The sequence below is a fragment of the Platichthys flesus genome, chromosome 16, assembly GCF_949316205.1.
Source record: "Platichthys flesus chromosome 16, fPlaFle2.1, whole genome shotgun sequence".
NCBI classification, from domain to species: domain Eukaryota; kingdom Metazoa; phylum Chordata; class Actinopteri; order Pleuronectiformes; family Pleuronectidae; genus Platichthys; species Platichthys flesus.
The window spans coordinates 15109664-15121809 of record NC_084960.1 but is presented as its reverse complement, the minus strand read 5'-3'; the positions used below and the strand labels follow the sequence as shown (position 1 = coordinate 15121809).

Below are 12146 nucleotides of genomic sequence, written 5' to 3'. Positions count from 1 at the left end.
CACCACATTCTACACTACACTTCCCCTTTAGCCAAGTGTAAGTTGGATGGTTCTCAATGTGCGTGAACCACAGAGGGACATTTCTGGAATTACTTGATGAATTGCTGCAGAGCCAGAATTTATTTATGCCGTACAACCAAGACATTCACCTATATGATGAGAAGTGGAAAGCCAAGAAATCAAAGGTTTATGTTTTTTCAGTGCAACACTGAAATATGACTGTTGGTTGTAGTAAGCTGCTTTCTCGGAAAATAAAAACGGGAGCTTTTTTGTTTTTAGAGGCATTTGAATGAACTATTCATAAAATCATCTGTTTTATGAAATTAGGACACTTGATGCAATGACATCTCTGTTTATTGTATAATAGATGCTCACTGAATTTGCACACATTTTTGTTTTTGTACATTTTATAGTAGATTTCTGTATCTGGTATCAACCCTAAGAAATTCACATTTACACAATGCATTTAACATTAGTAGGTAAGTAGGACTGACATTCAGTTTTGTTTTTTTGTTTTCGTTTTTTCCCCCGGTAGCAGGTACTGATCCAACTGTGCGGAGTTAGCAGTGATAAAATCAGAGAGAACCACAGTGAACCTCGACGTGGGTTTCATGTTTCTGCAAATTACACGTCCTGTCGCCTCTGGAATGGAGAAACATGATGAAACCGACTGTACACGCAAAAGATCTGCACAGTAGAGCGCATTCCTATTGACTGACAGCATGTGAGACTTTGAGAGTAGACGTCTAAGGTAACATGTATGTTTTCATAATGCTACATGACCCTTACAGTTGCCAGTATTTATAACATGTTAAAGGACAGTATGAATACACATATTTGTACTGTAGGTCTCCACATTGTTCCCAGGTTTATACAGTTTTCTTTGCGTCTCCAAGGTTCATCTACTGCTTTGACTTCCGTTTAGTAAAAACCTTCATTAGCTCTCAAACTATCAAACAAATGCACATAGAGCAAGAGCATAAAATAACTGGAAAGGAAATGACAAAAAAAAAATCATCAAACTTCAAAATGTAAAGAGCCAACACTGTACACAGGCACTTGAACTGTGGTACACTCTTTGAGTGCATTCATATAACATCTAATAAGTGCTACAAATTAACATTTCAGTTAGAAAATATACTGATTTCAAAAGTGTAATACTATTCATAATAAAAACAAATAGGAAACATGTAAAGACAAAAACAATTAACAATGGCAAAGAATGAGGGCAAACGTATCAAAGCCTTATCCTTGAATGTGTCTTGCATATTTTTCAGTTTATATTCTAGTTGTACATTTGTGTATTGTGTGCGGGTGTGTGTGTGCTACTGGAGGACTGATTGGGCCTCAGGGGCAGGAGGGGTCTGAGTAGACACAGTTTATTTCTTATTTAAATCAACAATCTGGTCACTCATACTGTAGCAGTGTCTGCTTTAATGTCACTGCCACAGCGAGGATCCGATGAATCACACCGGCTCTCTCAGTAGAGGAGTGAATCATCCACTGTAGTCGTGTGTGTGTGTGTGTGTGTGTCTGTGTGTGTCTGTGTGTGTGGTCACATGTCGGCACCAAACGCCTCTGAACTGTGAGCAGCAGTTATATTTGTTTCCATTCATGTGGCTGCTGCAGCGATACAGGATGGATGACGTGGGAAGAGACAAGACCGATGTCTTGAGGTGTGGATGACCATGTGACCGATCCGTACAGGAAATTGTGACTCACCCTCTTTGTCGTCCGCTGTTTGAATGATGTTTCTTATCAATCTATGGCTCACTTAAATGTACACACACCTTACATCTCTAATCAATTAGCTTTCTTGGAGAATAGGGTTTAACACTTCTGTTTTTCAACAAATTATGAGATACTGTTTAATGTTCATTTATCAGCTTCCAAGGTGCAGGTTGGCCGCTGTCGACAGAGCCAGGGGACCTTTTCCCCTCATTCTCTGTCCTGCTACGCTAATGCTAAGGTGGCTGTGGTCTCACTCTTCTCATTCAACTCCTCCAGAAAGCAAATGAGCCTGTCACCTACACTGTCAAGCTGTTCCTTTATTTATCTGAATCATGGTGGAATTACATGCATTTCCGTCTTGTCTTTCTATCTTTCTACTTACTTCTATTCTTAACCTAGCTCGAGCTTTAAGCTTTATCTATCGTACCGCTACAGAATCATCTACAGACCCTCTGAGGATCTCCTGTCAGTTCCTTTACTCATACCACAATACGAGGGACCCTGAGAAGGTAAGTGCCTACATAGGAATGAATGCCAAAGCATTGCAGTCGACCTCGGCTACAGTTTACTTCATTTTCTATGTATCTGTGTATACTGCTTTTACAGTTACTGCAAGCAGCAGATGGGGGGGAGCAGGAAAGAGGACCTGTGTGATGAAAGGTGTCACCGGGCCTTAGAAGTAAGCCTGGACTAAGTGCTTTGATTTCACCATGGCGATGTAGTAAATGTCAGTGGTCTCGGACTTGAATGAGGGAGCTGTAATGTTGTGTCAAGGCTTCAAAGGGGGTTAGCATCACCCCCTCTGTTGTCCGCAGCATTAATCCAGATGAGAAGTGGCTGAGCCGAGTGGAGCAGAAGCTAAATGAAGCTAAAGCCCTGAGGTAATTACTACCTGCCTGTCAGGAAGTCTCTCTAATGGGCCCTGTGTGGACGTGAGAGCCGGTGACGATGCATTAGCACCTTAACACTGTGCATCGGGCTCGATAGTGCAGACGGAGCTGTGCGCAAAACTGCAAGGACGAGAATGTGGAGCTGTGGCTGGCGGGGAGGGTGAAACCAGAGTGATCCTCTGAGGGGTGTCCTAATTTTTCACTTAGTGAATGTAAATTATGAAAGATGGGATTCCTGTATGCACATTTCTTTCCAGTCCAAAATTCATTAGCTTGGAGTGAGCTCAACAATGAGGCAAACACTTTACAGGACAAATCGTCAAGAAGCATGTCGGTGGTTAAATGATAGAAGATCAGGAAACTTCAGAGGAAGGTGGGGGTGAGTCACAGCTCCCTCGCTGGCTGCTGAATGACGGCGGGGGCTTAATAGAGCGAACCCTATGGAGGGAGGGTTATCTGAGAGTGGGGGAGCCACAGAGGAATATGTGTGAGGAGAATAAAGGCTGAAAAGAAAGAGGAGAGCCTATTTACTTTTCAGGCACATATGTTTCATTGCAGGAAAGATGGAAAGCTTAACTGGCAGTTAGAGAGAAATGTTAAATGTCAACATTAGATACTGGGGTATTCAGTTGATAGCAGGTTGCACGGGCATATCTTCGATAAAGTCTCTGCAGGGACGTTGGTAGAGATAGTGACTGATATTGCTGTAGAGGTTGTGTCCAGGCACACTGATAAATAGAGTCGGACTCTATATGCAGGGATGAAGAGTCGGACTGAGGTCCAAAGCCGCTGGGAGGTCCATGCAAGTCAAGTCTTTGCCGTGTGGCCACTTCAGATGAGAATCAGAGTCAGTTTCTCCGCAGTGTGGGCCGCCCTCGCTCCCTGCTCAGGTTTGGGTCCAGGGTTCAGGTCCCCGCTCTCCTCTTTCCTGCCTTCTGCTCCGATGCCGTCTGCTTTCTCCCCTTCTTCCAACCTCAGACTTCAAGGGGAGGTGAGTCGGGCTGGGGGCCACCGTCCACCCTCACCACTGCAGGGAGACAGTACAGAGAGATATGTCAGGCTCTGGGAAAAAGACATGCAGGCGGTTTGTGGTGATATTTAAATCAGCTGTGGTTCATTTGTCCTGCTACTCCTTTTTTTGTATCTTATTCACTTTCTCACTTGTGCTTACACAGTCCTATCGTGTTTCCCACTGAGCGGCTCCTTGGTCAGTTTCTGATTCAAAGGCAAATATTTTAGATTATGATTTCCAATCTACCAGAACAACCATTCGATACATAAGCCCGGCTAGATGAAAAATAAACCTGACGCTCACACTTTTCCCTGCAGGGGGCCCTGTGGTGTCGCTCACTCATCCCAACAACCTGTTTAACTGTCATCACCACAGGCCAAATAAGGATGGGAGACAAATTTCTCTTTTTCCCACAAACCTCTTAACCTGCTGTCAATTCAGGGGCGCCGTGGAAACCCCTCGGGAATGCAGAGGCATTTCTGAGAGGACCCCCGAGTCAGGTGGGTGTTTTCTCATCTTTATCAATGCATCCTTGTGCCAGGGAAGTGAAGTACAAGAGGGTTTATTTTAGAGCTTCAGAAGAGGGGGTTTCTTTTGTACGGCGCCACAGGCTCCCTCTGTTTACGTTCCTTTTCCCTTCCTGTTAAACCGGTCGCTTTCCACATCCTTTACTGCACTGAGATCTCCATGCTCTGCCTCTCTGCTCAATGTATCTGTGCCATTTGATTCTGTCCGATGATGGTCACAGTCCATCGCACCCCCTCTCCCTGTCTTCCTGTTTAAACCGGCGCTGTACAGACACTGTCAGTGACACAGAGCAGAGAGACACCGACGCTGTCCAGAGCACGGATAATGTGCACAGGTTCAGGCACGTAGGCACCTGTGCCTCGACCTCAGTGTTTCTCCAGGAGCATTGCACCTCATATTGGGGGCAGCAGTGATAATAATAGCCACATAATAGAGTCCAACCTCATTCCAGGAATCAATAGAAGCTGCCTCTCACTGAACCAGTTCAATCAGGTCTACTCTGAAATGTGAACTCCCTGCTGCAGCGAAGCTTTGTTTCCCACTTCTCTCTTCTTCTTTCTTTTTCTAAATCAGCGCACTCAGGCCGGCCTGATTGGATCCGAGGCCCCGGTGAAGATTTGAAATTTGCTGACTGATGCTGAAATGGAGACGGCTTCATGGTAATCACAAGAAAAGATACGAAAAATACTTTTACTAATTGAAAAAAATATATAAGTTGTTTCTCATTTCTTTACTGAACGTATCACTCTCTAGGGGCAGTGGTGCATTGCTCAGCTTATTTCATTACTTTTCCAGTTAAAGCCTAAAGTCGTGGATAGATTATGAGTCAGTGGGCTCCTGGGCACAGTTAGTTAAATCTAGACTTCAGCCTGAATAAGTACATCTCAAAGATTCAGTTTAGATTTGGGATCCTCTGTTGTCGAGCCATATGACAGGTTTTATTTGTAGCTATCAAATGAATCAACATTACAATTAATTAAGATGGCCTAATTAACGTTCACAACATTGGATGAGGAGATTAGCAGCAGGCTGTTTGAAATAATCATTATTCATCGATAATTGCCAATCTGACACACTGAAATAACAACTGCAACACGACTTTTACATCTGATCTTTCACAAACTAACTGATCCAGACAATGGATTCACAACTGTGAGGCCAGTTGGCTCACATTAATCAAACATGTGAATCACAGACATCGGCTTGGAAGGCACATGCGAAGAACTCTGCAACAGATGATATAATTTAAACCGGGTGAATTCAGCCATTTTTAACAGCGGTAGCCACGGCCGGGGCTGGATCTGTAATGTATTTTCTAAAAGTAAGGAGGAGATAGAAGGTTCAATAGGGGACTAGTCCACGCCTTTGTTACATCGAGACTGGACTATTGTAATTCATTATTATCAGGCTCCAGCAGGAAGTCGTTAAAGACTCTACAGCTTGTCCAAAATGCTGCAGCACGTGTCCTGACGAGAACAAAGAGAAGAGAGCACATTTCTCCAATATTAGCATCGCTACACTGGCTTCCAGTTAAATCTAGAATAGAATTTAAAATTCTCCTCCTCACCTTCAAGGCCCTTAATAATATAGCGCCTTTATACCTTAAAGAGCTGTTAATACCTTATAAACCCACTAGAGCACTCCGCTCCCAGAATTCAAGCCTACTTGTCGTCCCTAAATTCTCTAAAAGTAGAGTAGGAGCCAGAGCTTTTAGCCATCAAGCCCCTCGGCTGTGGAATAATCTACCACTTTCAGTTCGGGAGGCAGTCACCATCTGTTCGTTTAAAAGTAGGCTCAAAACCTTTCTTTTTGATAAAGCTTATAGTTAGAGCTAATTAGTGCGCCAGAACGTTACTTGTTCTATTTTATGACACATGACACATGGAGCTTCTCTTTCCAGCTTCTCCTTCCTCTTCTCCATCCCTATCCCCCTTCCCCGGAATCCCTTTGCTTTATCACCCGCAGATCCAGGGCCTCTGTGGCCGCACCATGGATTACGGTTTGTGGATCGCGCACCGGGGGTCGCGGTGTTGGATCCAGTGTGGCGGATTCTGAGTCATGTGGGCTGATCGTGGTGCTGGTGGCGGACCCTGTGTCGCGTTGGCATTGGGCACGGGCGGTGGACCAGGACCGCAGTGGTGGCTTGTGATGGGTCCTCCTGGTGGGCGGCGGTGGACGGTGACTGAGGACTGAAGTGGCGTCTGGTCTGGATGGTGGATCGTGGTCTAGATGGTTGCTGAGCATGGACTGTGCTTCATCAATGCTGCTAGAGACTTTGATTATTGCTGATGTTCTCCTGCACGTGGCATCTATTGCACTTCTGTCCGTCCTGGGAGAGGGATCCCTCACATGTGGCTCTCTCTGAGGTTTCTACATATTTTTACCCTGTTAAAAGGGTTTTTTGTAGTTTTTCCTTACTCTTGCTGAGGGTTAAGGACAGAGGATGTCACACCCTGTTAAAGCCCTATGAGATGAATTGTAATTTGTGAATATGGGCTATACAAATAAAATTTGATTGATTGATTGACTTGTGAGCATTGCACCTCAATGAATCCAGGCATATTGCTGCCAGGGAACCAAATTAAACCCATAACTAGTATTGTCAGATTCGTAAGTGGTGAGATATCGGCAGTTACTATCCAAGCAATAGCTGAACTTACATAAATATTTGATTTTATAATTGTAACCATTGCCACAAAGGTTATGTTTTCATGGCTGTGTGTCTGTTTGTTTGTGTTATTTGAAAGCATTATACAAAAACGACACAAATTCTTGAAAGGTGCTGGAAGGCTGGAGTAGGGGCAATGAATAAGTTCCCCTGTGGGTTTAATTAAGTGGGAAACTGCAGGACTTTAGTTTTTTAAAGCGGTTTTCAGACATGAAAGCAGCTGGTCCAGCAGACAAATGTTTCAGTCTGTCAGGCGTTAAAAGCATCATCAAGCATCAGAGTGATGTCACGGTAAATTCAAAAAACAGCAGCCATGACTATATGTCAATTCTACTTGTGCAAAAAGTAGTTGATGACTTAGTTTGGCTCAATGATTTCTGTGATAGAGTAAGAGTCCCAGGGTTAGGTATACTTTCCCTCTGAGATATTAATACTTCCTGATATGTGAGGATGACAAGCAGCTATGAGGCATCCCTCCTCTATTACTGAAACTGCACTCGCAAGTCGTTACATGACTCAGCTCATTGTTACTGTAACTTGCAGTCACGCACTGGGGTACATGGTGTTGAACCCGTGCAGGCCCCTGAAGCCTCCATCCACAATCACAAACATTTTCTGAAAACTACGCTGAGCCGGCTCGATGACGGTTGATTGTGGTGCTGAAATAAAGCCTGATTATCTTCGCTGTGGCATTCAGCCAAAGTCTCCTATAATTCTGATGGATAATAATCTGTGTTAATTGGATTGTGGACTTTCAGCTGCTTTTTGCAACAACCCGGTTGCACTGGCTCCGTTTTGTGTCGCCTGCGAGGTCAACCACGGGGCAGGAATACACATTTAGGGCGACGTGAGTCAGGGGACAGAGTCTTGTTTAAATTTTAAACTCATTCAATATGAATGACTCAGAGGGGGAAGCAGAGAGCAAAAAGAAGGTTTGGGGGGTGGGGGGTAGGCGGTGGCTGGTTGTTGTTTTTAATGGAGATGAAGTGAGTCAGTTGGGAATAGTCTCTCCGCATGTTGTCAGTCAAAACACGGAGCGTTTTCATTACTCTATTCCTCCTTTTTAAAAGCCTATCCACCTTGTTGTGACTGAAGGTGTTACCATTATTTTAGCCGCCAGTAAGATATGGTTCGTTGGAAACAGGAAACCCCCTGCGATTATCCTGGATTTATTGTGCGTATTTCCCAGCCCCTCGTGCATTTTAAAACATCCCAATCGGCTGTGGAAGAACCAGCAACAACCCCCCCCCTGCGTGAGGGCGCCGTTTGCTGCCTTTTTATTGGCTTCCGCGCCCGCAGACTGTGCTAATGCCAATTAGCACGTGCTAAACGCTGATGCTGGATCAGAGTTTGAAAGGCAGCGAGACGGAGACTGGATCCCGTCTGCTAACACCGGCTAATGAGCCAATCAGTTCATGAGGCAGCAGGGTAAACGGGGCAGTCGTCCTCTCAATGAACCAATCGTGAGAAATTCCCTCTTCCCCCCCCCCCTCAACTTGGTTTTGTTGAGTGGAAGAATGGAAAGAGGGACTCAAACAAAACACAAAAAAAAAACGAAATAAGCTTTTCCCAAGCCTCATTAGAATGTAATGGCTATCCTACACAAGACACAGCGCTGTGGATTGTTCCAGGGGAGGATTTGTTGGCTCTGTGGCTTGTTAGCACATTATTATCCCTGTAAAACAATTTCTTAGGCTTTACACAAAAACAGCCTATGGAGGGAGACAAATGAAATCCAGAGAAAGAGAGAGCGAGGGAGAGAATCATCAATGAATAACAAGATCATGACTGAACTTGAGACTTCTTCCTCAAGTGAAAAGCCTCTCAGGTTTATGAGTATAGATCAAGTGAGAATACCGATTTCATCTCTTTAATGTACTGTAAGTGCTGGTTGAGTACTGAGGGAAGATAGACTGCTCTTTGTTGTAGAGAGGTCGCATCTCACTGCAGCAGCGTTTGCTTTTTATTCTCCGCTCGGCTGTTTAAAGGTTATCCTCCTGCTGCAGCCGCTCAGTGCAGCCTCCCCACCTCGCAGCCGATCCTTATTTCACCAGTGCGCAGTGTTGGTCCTCGAAATCTCTAGATCGCATTTATTGATAAGGTAAATATTTCAAAGAAGGTAAACACTGACAGCAATGTTTCCATTGGTCACTAACATCCGCTAACATCTGCTTTGTTTCTCTGCAATGGGAATGGATACAATTGGATTTCACTCGCAGGTCAAATGACTGCGGTAGATGGAGGTTTTAATCAGTTCCAGTTCAGGTCAGCACTGGTGGAAACATGACACTGGGATGAGCGGGCTAATCTCGTCCCTCCTCTAGATATTGGCATTCTGGACGCTGCACCATTTCCTGTGCGACGATGTGACCTGACAGGGGTTGCCCCGTAAATAGCCATGAACATTTGTGTTCTTTGAGTTTTTGTTACATTTTGGGTACAACATGCAACAGCCATTTTTATTTTCAAGTGCAAGACAGCAAGGTTGCCGACACGTTGCTTTGTGATGTCAAACATGACTCACCGTGAAAAAACAACACAAAGGCTAACTCCTGTACTGGCAACGGGAAAGGAGACAATTGTTAAAACTGTCCAAAACTATTTTGTGTGCAGGCAGTAATTCCTTAAACGTGTTAATCCTCAGTCTGAAAGTATAGTCCCTGAGAAAAACTTTATTTACACTAATGTTTGCTTTAAAAAAACACACAAAATACACTCCCCAGCCATTTTAAGAATTTACTGAGCTTCTGTTAATTATGACACAACCTATTTGTGACTCATATTTAAAATTTGATAGAACCTATTGGGCTTGGAGCTGAAGCCCACAGGCAGGGAAAGTGGACGTTTCATTACAAATTAACACATTATTGGTTTTAGTCTTTTTCTGGAACTTCTTATTTGACAAAATACAAAAATAAATCCAACAGATAACTGTAGAAGGAAAAGAAACTTGAAATTCCCTCTGAGTTTATCTCTCGAAATGTAATGCACTAAATATGATGCATGGTACTTTGCTTCATCGTGGATCAGTAAAGTGCATAATGTTGGTCCCTCCAAGCCAGGCATGATCTGCTCAGTTTATCTACCAAAACCTTTTGGATTTTCTCTGCTTTTCCCGACTACTTGGCGTAATCTGTCCAAGACCTCCACCCCAAATACTTCATGAGTTCCCAGAGACAGATATAGATGCGGAGGAGCTGGCCAACATAGATCAAACGTATATAGTTACTTGTCCTTCTGATATGTATGGAAACTGTGTGATACGTCTGTCAACAAACCTCAGCCTCATATTGATGATATAGTAATCTTCAGTACATGCCTCATATTCATGTTTCTGCAGTGCCTCCTAATCTATATATTCCTGCAGCCGAGTACATCTTGAGTGCATGTGAGACTTGGCCTTATCTTTCTTCTCTTGGCAGCTGTAGGTAATACCCAGGTGATATATTGTATTTATCTCGATCCTAAGAAATGTCTTTCCCATCTTGTGCAAGGATGAAAAACTCCGAGCGATCCCACCAGAGTGTGTTGATTTATTTCATCGCGAGTTTCTCTGGAAGCAAGAATATGACGACGTGAAGGAGGAATGCGTGCACGCCTCATGTTAAGTTAGAGTCTCTTTGACGAAAACGTATATTTAGATCTCTTCTTTTTATGCACACTTTATTATGTTAAAGTGTAAAATCACTCATCGCTTCTTTGACTCAATAATCCATAACGACAGAGTGAAAGTGGTAAAGTAAAGATTGAGTTTCAGGCTCACCTATCTGTTCCTGTGTGTGTGAGAGTGAGGGCTGAGTCTGGACTTCAGCCTGGGCCTGCTGCTGCTGCTGCTGCTGCTGCTGCTGCTGCTGCTGCTGCTCCTGCAGACTCTGACTGTCCACCGAGATGCCGCTGTCGCTGTGCAGCTTCTCTCCTTCCGGCGTCACCATCTGGTTGCTCGTGGCCGCACGGTTATTCGCTGCCTGCTTGTTCTGCTTGCAGCTATTCCACCTGTGGAGAAGATAGAGATACAGATATAGGTGATATTTTGATTTCACAAAAGCTTGAGCTATATAACGCAGACTGTTACATAGAGTTTTAAATAGAGAACGATGACAGTGGTGGTAGTACCTAAAATATCAAAAGTCCACCTTTATGAAACCATCATTTTTTTTCAAGTGCAAAAGGTAAGGACTTGATATCCTGTTTATTTGCCTGCTAGACTCTACAATCATGTGCATGTCCTACAAAAACTAACTGAATAATACTTCCATCAGAGCAGATTCACCTTAAAACCTTGTATCTGTGCACAATACACATAAAATACATTAACTGAGCGGCCAAACACACAAAACACATTTCAGGATCATATCATCGCACAATACACAAAATATTTTCTATATTATAATATGAACTACATGGATTAACACCTGGTGAAGATGTTGAATTTTCACCCCTGACATGGACCTTCTAACCTCATTCTAATCGAATCGTCCTATAGCTTGGTAGTAGAATGGAGACCTCCACGAAGGCCTAACAGTCCCCAAAGTTCAAACCCACAAAGATATCACTTCCCTACATGTGCCTGATTTTCTATTTATCAAGATCCTTGAATTATTACCGAGGGAAACAGTGAAACTATTGAATCTTGAAATGTCAAAGAAAGTGAGAAGAAATTCTTGGATACGCCAAAATTGTATGTATTCTTCTCTGATCCATACAGAGGGTAGTCTTGCTCATAAAAAATAAACAAACAAATAGAGATGGGAGAAAACCTATTCGAGTTTTGGAGTACAAGTCAGTGTATGACTGTTAATGGTGAATAACATGAAGTTGTCAACCTCTATCCAGAAACAAGGATTCATTGTTAGACGTGACTATGAATTTCAAAGGTGATTCTGCTGTTATTGTCTTTTAAACTTAAAATCAATCCTTTGCCTAAGAATAGAACCGGAATCGGGACGATAAAGATGCTCTGATAAGCTCCAGAAAGTTTAACGACCCTCTTCTGTTGCTTTTTATGCAGGAGAAGAATAAGTCGTGAATCAATGATTAAAATATTCATGAGGTATCGAGTGGTACAGTACAGTTAACACCTCTAAGTGTTTACTTATAAAATATTAGCCATTTAGGAACTTCACATCATACGTAGAGTCTTTATGCATGACATAAGTGCACAAGGAGTTTTCGCCAGATGTGTGCGTGACTGCTGATGAACCTGGCACTCACATTTCCCCTGGTCGGCACTTTTCAAAAGAATCAATGCCTTTAATGAGCTTGTTTACTTGCTCCAAATGTGTTTTAGCACAGACTTGTAGCTGTCCCTCTGAGTGCT

The 12146-nt window shown here is 43.4% G+C and overlaps 1 protein-coding gene across 1 annotated transcript in view; it reads right to left on the bottom strand.

Moving 5' to 3' along the window:
- Positions 1–344: 344 nt before the first annotated feature.
- Positions 345–12146, bottom strand: part of ngfra (nerve growth factor receptor a (TNFR superfamily, member 16)) — a 33850-nt gene continuing 22048 nt past the window's right edge. The window contains exons 5-6 of the mRNA XM_062408145.1: positions 10593–10822; positions 345–3648 (exon numbers count right to left, since the gene is read on the bottom strand). Of these exons, the coding sequence (XP_062264129.1) occupies positions 3596–3648; positions 10593–10822 (283 nt within the window). The 3' untranslated portion in view covers positions 345–3595. The remainder of the gene's footprint in view (positions 3649–10592; positions 10823–12146) is intronic.